Genomic DNA, 19,349 nt, shown 5'->3' with positions numbered 1-19,349 from the left:
TGCAACAGCTGTGTGCCATTATCCTGCATATATGTGGGGTGGGTCTTTACTTCATCATAAATCCATGCTTTTTGATTCTCCCCCAATCTTGGTATTTTGCTTCGCAATCTTCTCAAGGTTGTGCTTAACCCTATTACCTATGGATAGTTTTCTACCACACTTTTTCCTTCCATTCTACTTTGCATTAAAATGCTTGGGCACAGCACTCTATGAGCAATAGGCTTCTTTAGAAATGACCTTTCGTGGCCGCCATTGACTCTTCCTCATGATTTATAGGTAGTCTGCAAAATGGCCATAATATAACATAGCATTTCATTAACAAAAATCCTTTACTTTATTCCTCTTATGTAATATTCATATTTCACAAGAAAGTAAAATGTAGCTTTTCATAAAATATTAGCCATAATCATCAAAACTAGCAGGAATAAAAGCTTTAAAAACCATTAGCCTATACCTATACCTATACTGAAACTATAGGTATGTCGCTTTTTATTATACTTGTGTAAATTAACTTCACCATTCTATTTGAAACATGCATATTATGTTATTGCTCAGTTAAAAATGTTATTAAAAGTGATTATGGGCGTGGGGTGCTTTGTAGTATTTTTTTTCCACTGCTACTATGACTTTAACTAAATTTGGTTTGCGTCAGCCAATCAGAGCGACGAAGGGGGAGGGAAGGCAGCGGGTGGGTAGCAACAGTTGCCCTGGTGAGGACGAAGCGCCATAGCCACGGTAGCCCTGGCGACAAGAACCCAGCAACGAGAATCAACAACAACTGAATCCACTATAAAAATATAAGAAGATATTTTATTTTGGGACAAGCGCGCGTGGAGGTCAAGTTATAGGTAAATCGAAACATTTTTCCTCTTGGTGGTTCACACTGAATTGTGCTTTTGCTTTTTCCTTGTTGTTACAGTAGCCATAACGGGAGTCAGCCTTTCAGTGAGGTTAGCCTAAAGCTAGCCGTTGGTCCGTTAACAAGTTAAGCACGACGGTTAGTGCATGCATCTCCTTCTAATGACACAGAGTCTTGCCTGCCATGACGGCGCAGCCACAGATGCATAGTCAAGCAGGCCGTTGTTATGGCGATGTCAAATGCAAAAGGTACAAAATGGCGGTTGTTGTAGAGACCAGTTAGCTTGCTTATCGAGTTACCTTGCTAGAAAGCTGTCACGACAAGCTTGTGCTCGTTACTGCGTGAAGCTTTCGTATCATATCGTTAGAAATGAACGCTGCCCGTGTTTATTTCGGCACATAGTGCGTATGAGGTCCTGTATTAAAACGTCATGTTGCTCTAATCAACTCACTCACCACACAGGTTTGATAACGTGTACTATCCAGTGGAGAGATAAAATGAGACTCGTATATATAAGTCTAATGACCGAATACGGGTTATGGTATCTGGGCTTGGAAGAAGTAGGTATGAAATATGTGTGAAATTTGAGACAGCTGTGGCAGGTGGCAGACATTTAACGTGCGAGGGGCGTGGCGAAGGAGGGCGTTATGCAGGTGTTTGGCTGGTCTGAGAGAACAGTGCATCTATTTTAACAGTTAATGACCGTGCAAAAGTCGAACAAGGTAGTGTGTCGAATGTAAACAGTCAACATATGTTTATTATGGTGGAATAAAGCCCTCACTCTCTCCCAGCATTCATTAAATGGGAACTGTATAGTTTAAAATTATATACACATATGCACTAGTCCTAAAAACTATCACTGGTAATATTGACACGCCCCCCACCCCGCCCCCAGCTATAGACATAAATAGGCCCTTACCTATAAATACGATGTAACATTGTAATCATTTATTAGTTTGTCATATTACATTCCACTAACAATGTCTGCTCTTGTGCATAATTTATATTCTACAGCATGTGGGATTCTTTTTCCTCTAACAATAAAAGCAACGACTTTAATGTCTGTGCAACATGTGGACTTTTGGTACTGGTTTTTCTGTGTGCTGTCTTCATCAAAGGACTTTTAAGCTCACTTAGAGTACAGCACGACTAACTGTATCAAGCATTTAAAAATAGTCAATCATTACATAGCAGTTTGGTAAAATATCTTCTTATTTCTGATGGGTTTTTAATATTTGATGTTTTGTTCACATATTTTATGTTTTGTTCTCATCAATCCACACTTATAGTATGTACTCATGAATGATTTATTAGTTTTTAAGTCTCTTTTTTACAGACAAATAGCTCCAGTTATAAATTTACTTACATTCACCAAGACCCTAATGTCTTTTTAATTTGGGACTCTTAGTGATTTATGTAGGTCATGCTTTTTTCCTGTGTGGAAGAAATTCATGACATACAACAGAAATTCTCTTCCTAGATTGGATTTATTGTTGATTCTCTCATTCAGAACTGGGTCAACATTCGAAACATAGGCTGAAAATTATACAGTCCTTCCATTAACATTTGAGTTACACAGTAACCCTAAATTCTTTTAACTGAAGTCAACACCTTGAAATTTTGCCACATCTGGGTTCTCCAAGCACACACCCAAACTACAAACAAAGAACAAACTTTGTTCTTTGTTTTAGAACAAGCAAAGAAAGCTATACGGAAAATTTATGGACAATGCTTAAAGGACAAATTTGTGTCAGGAAATCAACCATCGAAAAATCAACTTGTCAAATATCCAGTAAAATGTCATGAAGGAAGTTTGTATATGGTTGCAAAAAGCATTGCAACTATTTTACTATGCAACTTGTTAATGTAAACGTATTCCAAAAATAGTGGCATTCTATGTATTTATTATGGGATCAAAGTTAAATGAGGTTTTCTGTCTATTTTTGGTTAACTCTCCAAAGAACCATTAAAACAAACATTTTAAAGGTAAACATTGATATAAAATTCATGCTCATGAAGAGTTTGTGTAAACTTCGGATTTAGTTACAACTGCTATCCAAATGAAGAAATGACAAACCTAAAAATCCTTTAATAATAAGCAGAAAAAAAATGGAGAATAGAGAGCAGATGTCTTTTTAATGTCTAGGTAAATCTATAAAATGGTTGCAAGCAGCTGTAAAAATCTAAATAAGTTTAATGGATTGCCATGTTATTTTGTTTGGAGTTTTGTAGAAAACAAATTCCTTTGTAAGTCATTGTCATTTTCTCTAAAATATTCTTAATGTTGAGACACCAACATTATATGACAATACTTAAGTAAAAGTAATTGACTTAGTTACACTTGCTGCATTATGGTGGCATAAAACAGGATGATTTGCAACAATAAGACATTGTGTTGAGGTATTATCTCAGCTCACATAACAGGCAAAACTAAATGAAAGGTTTTATGTAGGGAGATCCTGTTACACGTAATGAGACACCAAACTGCTTATTCCCATCATTGTTCCACCCCCACATCTCTTCAGTACCTGCTCCTCCGACAGGTCCATCACTGCGGCACTTTTGAACAGGCCTCATTCATTCATTTGCATTTTCCAGACAAATGAGAATGTAGATCTAACCCTGATATCCCCAGTATGCAAACTTGTCCACAAATTATTTTTATGTTTGCTCACCATCTTACACTTTTAGACCAATTGTAACTTCTAATTGTCCTTCCTTGAAGTATAAACGTTATTTACAAGTATTAGGTGCATATTTTCAGGTAATACTCTATGTTTTGCGCTGCTGAATAGGTAATCTTCTTTGTGTAATAACCGTATCGGGATTTTTTTGTATTAAAATCCTATTTTTTCTCTTTCATTTTTTGTTTTAGGGTGATTGCCAGCTCTTGTAATGGCCACCTCAGCCTATGTAGGGGAGATGCAACCAGCAGCCCAGCCTCAGGGGGCTGCTGTGACCGTCACACCGGGTCAGCCTGACACTGCCTCCACCCCTGCAACTACACCTCAGTTTCTGGCAGAGATTCAAACTGCTGTGGCTACCCCCACTGTTGTCACACCTACAGGCCAAACTTCTCCCACTGAGCAGGTTTCCGTGGTTGCCTCTCAGAAGCCTGCAGCCGGGAGTCAAACCCAGACCGCATCACAGGTGCAGCCGGCTCAAACGCAGTACGTGACAGCAGAGATCCAGGGTTCCCCCACGCAGTCTGGCAATGCTCAAAGCACTCCTCAGTACATTGTTGTCACAGTCACAGGTAACGTCTGAATTTAGCACATCATTTGCTAAAACATCCTCAACACCATGGAATCATTGTTTATGCAGCTGCGCATCTGTACTCAAGGGATGCTGTAGTTTAGTTGTTGAGCTTTAGTGGTGTCTGTGAAAGAAAAAAAAAAAAAAACTTGCAATTTTTTTGTTTTTCTTTATTATGTACAACCTTGACCATTCAAATCTGAATGCATCTGTTTTCCTGTTATAAGTTGTCTACATGTAAAATTATTGACGCTTTTCCACTCTAGTCTGTCTCTATTGGTGCTGATTCAGAGTCACCTATCAGGTTGTTATTGTTATTGTTAAAATACAAGGAGAATTTATTCATTTGTTCTGGAAGCTGTTCCGACTTTCTTGGCTGTTGAATGTTGACGGCCTGTTAAATAAGGAAACACCATACAAAGTCACAGAATCTTTATTTGTACATTTAAAATATTTTTTTTATGTGATAGTTGTGGCTGATACTACAAATATAGTTTATTTCTTACTAATATGTATACAGTTGCTTTCGAAGATTACTGTCATTCATACGAAGAGTATGCCATAAGTGTTAGGGAAGTTGAGTGGAAGGAAAAAGTGTAGTATGTGAATAAATGTGTATGTTTTGTTTAATAGCATCTGGTCCAACATGACAAGTTCATTCTTATTAAGACTATATATTGTTTGCCACACTGAATTTAAAAGGTAATGTTTGTCATTAGAGTTATTGGTACAATCTTAAGAAATAAATTCTGTATTTAAACCAGAAAAATCAGAAATTTGGGTGTTCTGGCTTTTTTACTTTCAGAGGGTTCTCTTCACTCAAGTGACAGTGTGTCAGATTCTAGCCCTCCTCCAGCTGTTGTGCAGACAGGAGTTCCCACACAGGTTGTTCAGCAGGTACAGGCAGCCCAGCAGGTAAGATATATTCATACTTACAAATACACTTGTTAACTTCTGTTTGTTTAGATATTTTTTTGTTCTAAAAGGATTTTTGTCTCAACAGAGGTCGGTGGTGCAGGCCACTTCTCAGATAGCCAAAACTGAGCCAGGCACACAACTCAGTGTCACCAATCTACAGCCTGTTCATATCACACAGGAAGTAAGTCGAAAATACACACAAAAGGTACACGAGGCTAAATACGAACAAACTGGTCTTCATAGCTTCAGTTCTTAAAATATATGAGAGTGCTGATCGATGTTTAACTTCCTCTCATTCTGGCTCAGTATTTGTCAGCTTATTGTCTCTGTGGACCTTTTAGCTTCCCGTTTCAATGGAGGCCGTCGAGTTAGGCAGAGATAGGACAGTAGACGAGTTGCCGCTTCATCATCTGACAGCAGATCCTGAATCTTTGGCCTGGGTGCCAAAAGTCCACAATGACAACAGTGGGCTCTGGACTGTTTTTTACCAAGTAGGTTAGGGAGACACAAGGGAAAGTGCTGCTTTAAAGCTGAAGGAACAAGGATTGTAATTGCAGCTGAGTAATGTGTGCAGTTTTAATTACGAATGGAAAGTATGCAAAATGAATTTAGTTTCCTGATGTTGAAAGAGTTACTAACAAGGATTTATTGGATTTTGCATGTGCTGACTCTTTAGGTCCAGCAGCAGCTTGCTTCAGTGCCGGTGCAGCATGTGTACGCCAACCAAGTGCAGTATGTGGAAGGAGGAGACACCAACTACACCACCAGCACCATGTCAGAATCCACTTGTGACCGATAATCATCTTAAAATGTCAAAACAGAATTAATTTTCTACCTTACACGCTGTGCTTTTTAAACGTTTTTAAAGAAATCTTTATTTTTCTCTCATCTAGCCGCTCCAGCAACTTCCCTTACACTGAAACGCCGCTGTACACCCAGAGCACAGCTGCCCAGTATTACGAAGGTCAGCCAACTTCAGGCGCACAGGCCTCCTCCCCCGGCACGAGTTTGACAGTCGCCGTGACTGCTGGCGCCACGGGGGGCGTGTCCATGTTTGTGGCCCAGCCCACTAGTGCAGCAGGGGCCGGCGCCACTGTAGTGACCGCCGGGGGCACTGCCAACGGGTCAGAGGAAGGGGCGGGCACCAATGGTAGCGCAGCAGGCAGTTACGTGATCCAGGGTGGTTACATGCTGGGCAGTGGCAGCAACAGCAGCAGCAGCAGCAGCAACGGAGGGGCCGCCGGGAACAGTCAGAACTACTCACACAGCGCCCGCGCCTCCCCAGCCACTGTGAGTATTACAGAGGGCGAGGAGAGTAGCGTGCCGTCGGCAGACAAGAAGGTATGCAGAGGCGCCAAGCGCAGGAGTTTTCTTCTCGTTCCGTTCCCATCCACACAACCCTCCGATGGCGCACACCGATGATGATGTCATAGTGGAGTTTTGTCAATCAGAACGCATGAGAACAATCTGAGGACTCGGATCAACACTAAAACTTGCAAAACGTTCCTCCTTTAAGGAATAACTAAACCATGACCTCATCATTCTCATGTCATTGCAGTGCATGCGATGAGGGGCATTTATAATTTGCTTGAAATGCCCCAACACAATACAGTTCATCTTAAATTCATCATATTGATTCCCATGTGATGATAATATTTACTAAAAACATGTTTGGCAGACATCCCATCAGTATTCCAGGTCATTGATTCATTGCATACCAAAGTTGTATGCCACGGCACGCAAACAGACGTTTTTGTTTTCATTCCTGAATGGATGACCGAGCTGTGAATGCGAATGGATCTGTGTTTGTAGGATTTAGTTATAAAACTTTTACTGCATGGACTATTTCTATTAATTTTCAAATGTGTTGGCAAATGTGTTGGCATTTACTGGTGTTTCTAATCGCACCAGCCGTTTTCCTTCTCGCTTTTCTCTTTCGTTGCATGTGTGTCAGGTACAGTGGTTGCTGGACAACTATGAGACGGCTGAAGGAGTAAGTCTGCCACGTTCCACGCTGTACTGCCACTACCTGCTGCACTGCCAGGAACAGAAGCTTGAACCAGTCAATGCTGCTTCCTTTGGGAAACTCATCCGATCCGTGTTCATGGGGCTACGCACGCGACGCCTGGGCACTCGGTAGGTGTCTGAAAAAGTGTTCAGCTTCTATATTCAGCCCCAGACAAAACTACTTTTAGTCGGGCACTCCTCAAAACGGCCCTTTATTTAAGAGTGGCAACAACAAAGTGTTTGTTGGGGAAAAAAAATCTATTAGAAGTTTGCCACAAACCATAGGCTGTGGTTGGACGAGACCAAAGTTGAATGTTGTGGCCTACGTACAAAACGCTATGTATGCCCTGAAACTAACACTGCACGTCATCCTGAACACATCGTCCTCACAGTGAAACATGTTGGTGGCAGCTTTATGCAAAGGGAGTGTTTTTCTTCAGTAGGGGCAAGGAAGATGATCAGAGCTGATACGCAGATAATTGGTAGCGCAATACATGATTATCCTGAAGGAAAGGTTTTCTTCTGACAGCGTTAGAGGAAGGTGAACACCCTGATTCACCTTCCTGCCTGACAATGACCCGAAACATACAAGAAAAAGCTCTGATCAAAGCATGTTCATGTCTAGCCTAGTCAAAATTCACACCTGAATCCAAGGCATAAAAAATTATGTTTACAGATTCCTTCCGTCCCTTCTGATTGTGCAAAATATAAACAAATATCAGTTTCTAGATGTTGGTTTTAGAACTATTGACTCAAGTTGGCTGAAATCAAATGCCTAACTCACATTTTAACTATTTGTTTTTACAAAACATATATGCATCATTTCCTTCACCTTTCAGCTGTAGTCTACTCTCTGTAAAGATGAACTCAGAAAAGGTGTAGGTGTGTAAATTTCATAAAAGAAAGGAGAGCCTTGATTGTTTTTCTCTCCTTTTAGGGGCAATTCTAAATACCACTATTACGGACTGAGAATCAAGGCCGGCTCATCTCTTCTCCGACTGATGGAAGACCAACAACATTTGGCCATGAGGCAACAGCCGTTCTCTCAGAAACAAAGGTTTGAGCACAGCTATTCACATCCCGTTTATCATTATGCTGCTGTAATGTTGTTTTAATTCAGCCGGTACCCTTGTTCCTTGCAGGTTGAAGCCCGTGCATAAAGTTGAAGGTATGACCAATGGGACCGCAGCAGGAGCAGGCCAGCAGCAACAGCAGCAACAGGGAGCAGGACATGTGGACATCAGTACCCAGGTTCAGCAGTACCAGCAGTTCCTGGGTGAGTTTAGAGATAGTTTATGCTACATTGATCGGACAGTTTCACCTGATAAACTTGAATAAACAGATCTATTATAGATCCGTTATACCTACATTAAAGTTATTTATAATGCATATAATGTTAATTATCTCTGGGTAATCTGTGCGTGGATCCTGTCTCCAGATGCTTCTCGATCTCTCCCAGAGTTTCCAGACATCGACCTCCACGGGAAGTCTTTCCCAGAGGGAATTGAACTCGACCACATAAAGAGCTTTCAGCTGCTTTACAGAGAACACTGTGAGGTACCAGAAAGCTTCTACACCAAATATTTATGAGAATGGCTTTTCCATGTTGTTTTTGAATCCTTACGTTGTGTAAAAATAGATGAAGTCCTTCTTTGTTAAGGGGAGAGTGATGCAGAAGCAACTTAAAGGTGGAATAGGTCTTTTCTAGAAGGAAATGTTTTTTTAACAGTATTGACTTGAAATGCATTTATTAGAATTCATTTCTCAAAGATGGAGCCAGAATGGTTGTTTTTCTAAATATGATCACTTTCAGCTTAAAGAAAAAACAAATGGTGATTCATTATCAGTTGTGCATGTGTCTGATATAGATTTAATTTTTTTCAGGCCATACTGGACGTTATGGTCAATCTGCAGTTTACACTGGTAGAGACTCTATGGAAAACCTTCTGGAGGTTCAGCCAAAGCCAAGCTGGAGATACTCCAATGGCTGTGTAAGTGTTTCCATTCCTTTTGGCAGGGAATAACGATTTCTGCTATAGGAGTCCGACTTTTTCCATGCAAACGTTCTATTTTCACAGGCACGATGAGTCAGAGAAGCGCCTCCCAAAATCCTGCCTGGTGTTGCTGTGCAAGTACGAGCCGGTGCTGCGCTGGAGCCGCGACTGTGACAACAGCCTGTACCAGAGCCTGGTGGAGATCCTCATCCCCGACGTCCTCAGACCCATCCCCAGTAAGGCTCTGCAGTGCATGACAAAGCATTGTCATGTGTGGTTAAACAGCTACTTTTAAAGCATGTCACAAACTTCAGTTACAACACAGCCAAGTTAAGCAAAGTCATTCTGCAAAGATTAAGCCTGCCTTCAAACAGTCCTGCACTATTCATCTGCTTTGTTTTGCACTGCTTTCTTTCTGTTTCCAGTTTATTTGAGCTGATCTTACTTTGTCTTGTTTTACTATTCCTCTTTGTGATATTTTCTCTTCACCAATCCTGGTTTCATTGCAAAGTATTTACATCATTTCAACTATGTTTGTTGCCTGCAGGTGCCTTAACACAAGCCATTCGTAACTTTGCCAAGAGCCTTGAGAGCTGGCTGACCAACGCCATGATGAACATCCCTGAGGAAATGGTCCGCATCAAGGTACAACTCTCCAATACTGCCTCACATTTCACAAAAGAGCAAACTACTTTCATGCCTAGATGATCATTGTTTAGATTTTTTTTTTTTTAAATTGAAGCATTTTCTACACCAGTATATTTTCAGGAAAGTATTAGAAAGGACTGATTTAACTTTTGAAATGATTTAATTGGAAGATTTTACTTTGTTTGGTATGAAAATACACAAAAAAGATGATGTACCGGGACTAATTGTTTTGATGAAGTTGTTTCTGATCAATCTATTCTGACCCTGCCTTGCCCTCAGGTGACATCAGCCAATGCTTTTGCCCAGACGCTGCGCCGCTACACCAGTCTGAACCATCTTGCTCAGGCAGCCCGGGCTGTCCTCCAGAACACAGCTCAGATCAACCAGATGCTCTCCGATCTCAACCGAGTCGACTTTGCGAACGTTCAGGTTGGTTTAGCCTCTGAGTTTTGGGCCCTGAGAGGATCTCAGTGACACCACTTGAATTTCACTATCAGGGCTTGGGTCTTTATCTGAGTTTTGTGCAGAGAGCAGTCATTTCTGCTGCAGCTTGTGGTTTTGGCGAGGCATGACACACAGCCAGTTTTGATCACTTTCTAAGCCAGGAAGCCCCTTCTCTGTTCTCTGTTTCTCAGAAATGTTCTGCAGGTTGTCAGCTTAGATCTGGGGTTGATTTTATAGCATGACTGAAAGTTTAGGTTTAAATGCAAGCTTCCTGTGCCTCTTGCTCCCATCTTTCACTCACTTAGCAAAAGGAATAATTCAGAATTATCGAAGTGAGGTTCTTTTGGGAGGTTCTAAACAGCTAATATCGTTCTTGTAGTAAATGAATGGCATAACATTCTGAAATAAAAGCACTACAGTGTAGAAAGCTAATATATTATAATACCAGAAATGAATGCTGCTGTTCTGATTTTCAACTGTGTCAGTGTTAGAACGGTTACTCTGTCAGGAAACGATTAAGTGCTTCACACAGGAAGATGAGACACTGCCTCTTGCCTCCATTTCCTTTGTAAATAATCATCAGCCCTGATTACAACTCCACTTCAGTCTCATCACCATTCTTTTTGAGGTTGTAGCAGTACAACCCAGACAAAGACAAAAGCATCTACCTAAGCAAAGTTTTTTTAAACAAAATTTTAAAGTACATTTTTTTTTCTCTGTATTGCTTTGTAGGAGCAAGCTTCATGGGTGTGCAGATGCGAAGACCGTGTGGTGCAGCGGCTGGAGCAGGACTTCAAGCTGACCCTGCAGCAGCAGAACTCCTTGGAGCAGTGGGCCGTGTGGCTTGATGGTGTGGTCTCCCAGGTCCTGAAGCCATACCAGCACAGCCCTGCCTTTCCAAAGGCTGCCAAGCTTTTCTTACTCAAGTGGTCGTTTTACAGGTATGATGGCAAAGACAAGACGACGGAGAGAGAGGCTGCATGGTGGCTTGTGTTCTTCACAGATGTGTGATTTGAGGTTTGAGCTGAAAGCTTCAAGAATGAATTAAAGCACTCTTAGCTTTGCATCCACTAAATAAATATGTTAGCTTGTTCGCTGGACTCTAATGGAGAGTCCAGTGAAATGACCTCTTTACACTAAAGCAGTGTAACAAGGTCATTTACAGCCACTAAAAAGTCTTATTTTGGCAACAGATTCAGCAGCGTGAGTCTAGATTTACTGTGAAATAATGTGATCATACATTTGTCTAATTTGAGCTTCCTCAAATCAGTCTCTTCTCGACTTGTTCCCCTTATTTGTGGTTCAGAAGTCAATGTTTACAAAATATTTTGTTGCATACTGTAGATGAATTTCTGAAGTCAACTTGTTGATGTCAGTTCTATTTAAATGGGGCATTATATTGTATTTTATATTAAACACTACATTTTGAGTAAATCTTTCTAAGAAGACATTAATCGTCCGTCCGGCAATTATCATTTTACACTTAAGCTGACTTTTGGTTTAATCTAATAGTTAGGATAAAGGAAGTCAAAGTGTTACAAATGGCTTCCACCTCACTTCCTCTTACTTTATTATTTGTTGCATTTTGTCCTTCCTCCAACCTTTGAGGTGAGGACTGAGATGTGATGGGTAACACTGAGAAGAGGAATTGAGGATATTTGAAATGAGGAAATTAGAAAAGAGGTTTGTCACGGTTTAACGCACACGGATGCACTGCATCCTTTTTTTTTGGTCACAGAAGCGAGATTTGTTTTGTGTGACTGGGTTTTGTTTTTCAATTCCTGCTCTCCAGTTCCATGGTGATCAGGGACCTCACCCTACGAAGTGCAGCCAGTTTTGGTTCCTTTCACTTGATCCGCCTGCTATATGACGAGTACATGTACTACCTTATCGAGCACAGAGTGGCCCAGGCTAAGGGAGAAACCCCCATCGCCGTGATGGGAGAGGTACTAACTCACACACCGGGGTTCCTACGCAGCCTGGATAAATCCAGAGTGGGGAAAGATGTTTGCATTTTCACGTTTATTCCTTTTCCTATTGTCTAAAAGTAGCATTCATCCATCTATACGTCTTAGAAAGGGACTGAGAACTTTGTAAAACATATAGGAACCTTGACACACGCTTTCACAATAACAATTAATACAAGAAACTCTTCCTTGACTCATTCCTGTCCTGCTGTCAGTTTGCCAGTTTAGGTCGCGGTCTGAACCAGCTGGATCCTGACAAAGGTCTGCACTGAATCTACCTCATCACTGCCAGTAACAACAGCCATCTCCCCAAGCATCAAAGATAACCGTGTCCCATTCACATTTGTCATCCACAGAAGAGGAAGAGGAAGAAGATGATGAGAGTGAGGAAGAGGGCCAGGAGCTGACCCTCCCCGCTGATGCGGCGGTGCTTGGAGACGAGTCTCTGGAGCCTCCAGCCAAGCTAGCCAGAACGGACCAGCGCGTCCTCTTCACCACGGGCTCGGCTGACAACTAACCAGCTCCTGTCCTTCACACGCACAGATGTACAAAACAAATAACACTAATTTATACGTTTGATAGCTGTAAATAGGTCCTGTCGATGTGTGTGAACACTGTCGCTGCAAACTGTTTTAATTGGGTGCAATGCAATCCAAACTCTCTTTTACTGCTGCTGCCCGGATGGCAAAACCACCTGTTGAGTTACACCACCGTCTCTGATGTTGCAATAGGATGTGTGGCTCTAGAAACCAGAATCTTACTGCACACAGAAACGCGGTGAACTTTTATTTGTATTATTCTGTAAAGGAAAAAAAAAAAAACCAGGCATGTTTAATTTTAACCATTACAACCTGTTGCCTAGCTGAAAACACCCCTGCTGCTCCCCTCCGACCTGAAACCGTCACTGCCATACGTAGGCGATCTTGAAATGCTGCAATGTCTGTGTGTAGAGGAGGGTGCCAAGCAGAGTTCAAACACGGGCGCTAAGTCTAGTTGTTACTAATCTGTGAAGCGCTACATGATACAAAACCGAGGTAAGAACTATTAAAAAAAGAAAAACAACAGCAGGGGGAGGGGTGATATATATGGGGCGGCTTTGTTTAGTGTGCTTGTGTTTCCTGTTGGCACCACTAAGCTGTTGTTTCTGAAAGCAGACTGAACATGTTTTGCCACGGTTGTGTTTGACTGTGAGTAATGGAAAGTGTTACTGTAGATATTTTCTTACACATTTGGGAAGCTTTGAGTTGACTTGATTGCCCTGTAAAGAAAACAAAACATAACTGTGTGGTTTTTTTTTATTTTTTGGGGGGGGTGCCTCCTGCAGCTGCTACACACTTGTAAAGACAAAAGCAGTTTTATAGGGACTCATATTATGGTTTCACAGCAGATGTACTGTATGCGTGACGTTTATGTTCAAAGTGCTTTAATCCTGCCTAATAAGTTCCTCTGTGGCCTCATTTCCTTTGAGATGTTGTTTTCTTGCCTTGTTTGCATTTTTTTCTCCCTCATTTTTGTGCCAAACCTGTTTTTCTTTGTGGCTTTTTTTCCCTCTTTCTTGTTGTTTTATTTGTTTGTTTGTTTGTTTGATTTTGGAGGACTGTGCCTGAGTAAGAACAGTGAAATAACCTGCTGTATATTTATCCACTCTTTTTGGGATTTTGTTGTCACTAAGTGAACCTCTCGTGCTGTGTGTGGTGCTGTGTTGTCTCACATTGTAAGCAGCATTATTTTTGTGTGCTTTATTGATTTGTGATTGTACGTTGAGTTATCAACCCTTGATCATATCTGATGACTTTACCACAGACAGGCTCTCTTTGCACACGTTGACTATCGTCTTTAAAAAAAACACAACAAAAAAAAACTATCCAAACCTTTGTTTTCACTTTCTTCTTTGAAGTCTTCTGTGTACTTTTAGCGGTGAGATGGAGGCGTCAGATTACATGTAAATATTTCAGATTGCTCAGTTCAGAGAATCTGGTTGGAGGTGAGAAATCTGAAAGCTTTTTTTTTTTTTTTTGTTTCCCTCCATCACCGTTTCTCATCTCGCTGCATTTTAGCCCTCCTGCCAATGGCTTCGTTTTGCTTCAACCCTCCATATTCTTAAACACTGTTCATCGAGATTGGTTGGTGTAAACATTTCGTGTGTTTTTTCGGCATATTTCAACGCTATGTCTTTAAAAGGCTGCAGTTCGATGAGACTGACAGCTTTCAAACCAGCACATTAGCTTGTTAAGTGGAGTCTACTACAGCTGAGTACATGTCACTCCCGTCTTTCTATGATCTACACCATTCAGAGTGGTTTAACCAGTAAAACTGTTTAGTCATTTTTATAGTGCGTCGTTTCTTATGTACAAAACAAACTGAAGGACAAAAAAAAAAAAAGATGTTCAGTGGCAGTGTTTTATGAATTTGGTCTGCTATAAGTATGACTGTGCCTTTGGAGGTGGTAGAATGCAAATCAGATGTTTTTAATTTTAAAGATATAAATTAAAGGAGTTTTTAAAATTACACCAGCTTCTTTGTCTGGAGATTTATTTTCCTCAAAGTTCAGCTGAGGTCACTTCTCTCTGAGGCAGCATCTCTAATCTTTGTGGGAAAATGTTTGGTGTGGGTGGGAAACCAGCAGATAAGCAGATATTGTAGGATCATTGCCAAAGACATAGTAAGTCCTAAGATGGTCTACATAAAATGAACACTGGTTGGCACTTGTAGCATGAACTCTGGCAAATTTATGCAACATTATCAGGGCTTTTCACAACCTCCCCTCCCCAACAAACGGACAGAAAAATATTTCCTGTGTGAAGCAAAAACAGAGATGTTTGACATTTTCTTATTGCTTAAAAAAAATGAAACCTATAAACTGCTTAGTGAGCTGTTTTTTCATCCGGCAAGTCATCTTATTAAAAAAAATACTCAAATGCTCACTGTGACTTCCTGTGTTAAATGCACACATACTGAGCAAGCTGCTGTTGCTGCAAAGAAGAAAAGAAAACGCTGAATAAAAGCAAATTTCTGTCTAGAAGTCAGACACTGACTCACATACAACATTTATTATTGTTCAGGGGCTTATTTTGTACTCTATAAACTTGCCAAACCCTGCTGGTTTTCTGTAGTATTGAGGACAGATGAACTTTCTATGTATTGATTTGACCATATTTTTTTTTAAAAACCCTTTTTTTTTTACTTTAAGTACTTAACTCTATATATACAGTATATCATCATGCAGCCTACATACAGATAAATCTAAGAAATTCGTATATTGTGAATTGTTTTTCTGTTACTTACTTTACAAAGTAAAACTCTGTCATGTTGTTTTGAACTCTCCGAACCCACATGCAAAGACACTCTCAGGAGATCAGATTAAAGATTTATTTACAAAGACAATTGGCGTCTGGAGCGTCTGATCAGGAGCGGATCAGTGTGATCGAACAGCTGGTAGGTGGGCGTAACTCGTCAGGGAGCTCAGCGGATGAAACTGCAAATCCCGTACATCGCATGGAGTGTCCAGACAACAGGAGCCTAGGAATCACAAAAAGGTACAGGACAGGTAAGCGTGCGAAACAGACTGGATATCTTTCTAGAGATCTCAGGACCAGATGTACCACAAAGGCGACAACACTCTGGCGACGAAGTGCTGGGAACCCGCTCCTAATATGCTGCCGCTGATGATCCACAGGTGTGCCGAAACACACCTGTGGAGAGGGTGTGTGAATACGCCAGCAAGCTCTCGAACGCCACCTAGAAGGAAACCAGAGGAACTGCCGAAGCCGCAGATCCTGACAAAACTCTATTCATAACATATACAACCCCTGGCAAAAAGTATGGAATCACCAGTCTTGGATGAGCACTCATTCAGACATTTCATGCTGTAAAACAAACTCAGATCAAAAACATGATACAATATTAAGGTCGTTCCAAAGTGCAACTTGTTGGCTTTCAGGAACACTCAAAGAAATGAAGAGAAACTATTGTGGGAGTCAGTGAATGATACTTTTATTGACCAAGCACAGGGAAATAAATATGGAATCACTCAATTCTGAGGAAAAAAGTGTGGAATCACTCAAATTGGAGGTAGAAAAAAAAGGACACACCCAGTCTATTTCCTTTCCCTAAATGGACACCTGCCCCAGATTAGATGTGCCCGTTAGTGTGCAGTTCAAAACACCTGCAGTCATGACACCTTGGAGGGCTGCTGGACGAAGTGGAGTGGTGAGAACCATGGCTCCAACAAGAGAAATGTCCCTTGAAACAAAAGAGAGGATTGTGAAACTTCTTGAGGAAGGTAACCCTTCACGCATGGTTGCTAAAGATGTGGGCTGTTCACAGTCAGCTGTATCCAAGATATGGACCAAATACAAACAGCATGGAATGGTTGTTAAAGCCAAGCGTACTGGTAGACCAAGAAAGACATCAAAGCGTCAAGACAAACAACTTAAGGCCATTTGTCTTGAAAACCGAAAAAGTACAACTAAACAGATGAAGCATAAATGGGAGGAAGTTGGAGTCAATGTATGTGACCGAACCGTAAGAAATCGCCTAAAGGAGATGGGATTTCAATACAGGAAAGCTAAACGAAAACCAGCATTGACACCTAAACATAAAAGAACGAGACTCCAATGGGCTAAGGAGAGGCAATCATGGACTGTGGATGACTGGATGAAAGTTGTCTTCAGTGATGAGTCAAGAATCTGCATTGGACAAGGTGATGATGCTGGAACTTTTGTTTGGTGCCGTTCCAGTGAGATTTATGAAGAGGCCTGCCTGAAGAAAACAACCAAATTTCCACAGTCCTTGATGATATGGGGCTGCATGTCAGGCAAAGGCACTGGGGAGATGACTGTGGTTAATTCTTCTATCAATGCACAAGTTTACATTGACATTTTGGACAGTTTTCTCATCCCTTCAATTGAACAGATGTTTGGTGATGATGAAATAATTTTCCAAGATGACAATGCATCGTGCCATCGGGCAAAAACAGTGAAGGCATTCCTTGAAGAAAGACACATTCAGTCGATGTCATGGCCTGCAAATAGTCCAGATCTCAACCCAATTGAAAACCTGTGGTGGAGATTGAAAAAAATGGTCCACAAGAAGGGTCCAACCAGCAAAGCTGATCTGGCAACTGCTATCAAAGAGAGTTGGCACCAAATTGATGCAGAATACTGTTTGTCACTCATCAAGTCCATGCCTCACAGACTGAAAGCTGTTATAAAAGCCAAAGGTGGTGCAACTAAATACTAGTGATGTATTTTGAATGGTCTTTTGTTTATGCGTTTTTCATGATTCCATACTTTTTTCCTCAGAATTGAGTGATTCCATATTTATTTCCCTGTGTTTGGTCAATTAAAGTATCATTCACTGACTTCCACAATGTTTTCTCTTCATTTCTTTGAGTGTTCCTGAAGGCCAACGAGTTGCACTTTGGAACGACCTTAATATTGTATCATGTTTTTGATCTGAGTTTGTTTTACAGCATGAAATGTCTGAATGAGTGCTCATCCAAGACTGGTGATTCCATACTTTTTGCCAGGGGTTGTAGTGTTACATATTTCCAAAAGAGTGCCTTTATATCTTGTAGTTAAAAACAATTAAATACTTATCAAAAACTTTATTGACAAATATGACATGACTTCATCAATAAGTTCTTTATAAAAAAAAACCCAGACAAGCTCAAATCCTGAGTTTATTATTTAATATCACATCACAATAAACAAAATTATTTTCAGAAGATATATCATTTTCTTTGATGAAGTAAATTGAATGAGCGAGACTCACAAAATAGCATTAGATGTCATATTGCATAAAAAGAATTGTATTTTTTCAGTTTAACTTTCTTTAGTAGTGATGTGGAAAATTACAGTTAGGTCACACCTGCTAGTTGTATTGCTATATGTTTATTCTAAGTTCTGTATATTCCCACCAAGTTAAAGCTGTTTGGGTTACATGCACAGGGTTGGACGTTGTTTTCCCAGCTGCATGGGAACCAGTCTGATTCCCATGCTTTGGATCCCTTATCACTTGGTACAAAACCCATGTGTTGTCTCTGCCTGGCAGAGCTTTCCGTTTCAGACTTACTTCATTATTGACTGTCCTGTGAGCTCTCTGTGTTGTGCACAATTCATGGATAAACCTGATTGAGTGATTTTACCTGAACAGTGCTTGGAAATAGTTTTTTTTTCCACGACAAGTAGTTAGACTTTTTGTACACAAGAGGGCAGTGTAGTGCAACAAGAGAAATAGAAATTCATTTGTTTTACTTTGCATTTTTACTTGCACTATATAGTGCGCATAAATATTTGACACATTAACACAAATTTAATTTTTTTTTTAGCTAATATATTAGTTAATGTAAGGATTCAATTCCTGTCATGAAGGTTAAGTTATTGACTGAAGTAAGGATATGTATTCATATAAGTTTGTTTAAAGGGGTAGTAGTATGTATGTAAATATATGTAATATAAGTGTAATATCGAGAATATAATAAATTCTCTGTCACCACACACATTGACATGGTATCTGCCATGGTTTTAAATTGATATAAGAAGTAAGATTTTTTTTTGTATTATGTTTGGTAACTTAAATAGCTTCCGGTAATCACTTTCCTCAAATTAATTGAGCAGCTGAAAGTTGCAACAACTAGAATGTTATTTTAATTTTATTTAGAGTAATAAAAATGAAGAACCTAAGCTAAACTAGATCTTTTAAAAAATAAATTTTACCACTTAAGTTGGTCTGGCTCAATGTAGAGTACAAGCAGGATTTTTATTTTGTAAAGTGCCTCAAGGCAGCTGAGCTTCTGCCACTGCAGATTCCATTTAATTCTCTTCCTCCTATCAACACAATCCTCAGCTCTGAAGCATTGTTGCTCTGGCCTTTCCCTGTCAAAGGAAATTAGACATAACTTAAATACAGTGTTCACAGTCAAAAATACTTTGCTTTTCATTTCAAAACGTAATCCCTAAATTGATCAATAACAATCCACACACAGTCAAGAAACTACCAGTAGTATAGTGGAAATTTTTGTGAATAAAGTGCCAGTTTCAAATAAGTGCTAAATATATAAAATTATATTATTCAGACCTACAACAGCTATACATTACATAGCATATAACATCAGAATAATATCAAGTGCAAACCGTTTTATAAAGTGTTACTAACCAGCAATAGAAGCATCTGTTTTATCAGCCATAGCTTGAAGTCAACAGCTTTCAGGGGTTTTTCTCTTATTTTGTGTTGAAATGAAAGTTAAAACTACTA

General features: G+C 40.2%; 1 protein-coding gene and 1 long non-coding RNA gene across 5 annotated transcripts; one reads left to right on the top strand and one right to left on the bottom strand.

The window, feature by feature from the left end:
• The first annotated feature begins 699 nt into the window (after positions 1-699).
• LOC102228831 (MHC class II regulatory factor RFX1-like) lies at positions 700-14,600 on the top strand. 4 transcript variants are annotated; one of them, XM_023349389.1, is made up of 18 exons: positions 700-848; positions 3,735-4,115; positions 4,920-5,029; positions 5,118-5,213; positions 5,709-5,806; positions 5,926-6,322; positions 6,993-7,168; positions 7,977-8,096; positions 8,182-8,315; positions 8,478-8,596; positions 8,924-9,030; positions 9,118-9,269; positions 9,581-9,678; positions 9,961-10,110; positions 10,858-11,066; positions 11,918-12,071; positions 12,308-12,353; positions 12,449-14,600. In XM_023349389.1, the coding sequence occupies exons 2-18, from the start codon at positions 3,755-3,757 to the stop codon at positions 12,607-12,609; spliced, it is 2,688 nt and encodes an 895-aa protein (XP_023205157.1). In that variant the 5' UTR covers positions 700-848; positions 3,735-3,754; the 3' UTR covers positions 12,610-14,600. The 4 variants fall into 4 exon arrangements, with proteins under 4 accessions (XP_023205157.1, XP_023205156.1, XP_023205155.1 ...); XM_023349388.1 differs by having other exon boundaries at positions 6,987-7,168; XM_023349387.1 differs by having other exon boundaries at positions 5,926-6,373.
• Positions 14,601-15,489: 889 nt separating this feature from the next.
• On the bottom strand, positions 15,490-19,305 carry LOC111611703. Its single transcript, XR_002754170.1, has 3 exons — positions 19,251-19,305; positions 18,812-18,970; positions 15,490-15,611 (listed from the first exon to the last, which is right to left on the bottom strand). It is a non-coding gene; the product is annotated as an uncharacterized LOC111611703 (long non-coding RNA).
• Positions 19,306-19,349: the final 44 nt, after the last annotated feature.

The sequence above is a fragment of the Xiphophorus maculatus genome, chromosome 16, assembly GCF_002775205.1.
Source record: "Xiphophorus maculatus strain JP 163 A chromosome 16, X_maculatus-5.0-male, whole genome shotgun sequence".
NCBI lineage: Eukaryota > Metazoa > Chordata > Actinopteri > Cyprinodontiformes > Poeciliidae > Xiphophorus > Xiphophorus maculatus.
This window is presented reverse-complemented; position numbering and strand designations above follow the sequence as displayed.

Excerpts from the sequence above, each read along its gene's own strand:
- LOC102228831 (XM_023349386.1), top strand. The coding sequence starts at position 3,755 with ATGGCCACCTCAGCCTATGTAGGGGAGATGCAACCAGCAGCCCAGCCT. Across the intron at positions 4,116-4,919 it reads CATTGTTGTCACAGTCACAG|AGGGTTCTCTTCACTCAAGT; the intron begins GTAACGTCTGAA and ends TTTTACTTTCAG. Across the intron at positions 9,679-9,960 it reads AGGAAATGGTCCGCATCAAG|GTGACATCAGCCAATGCTTT; the intron begins GTACAACTCTCC and ends CCTTGCCCTCAG.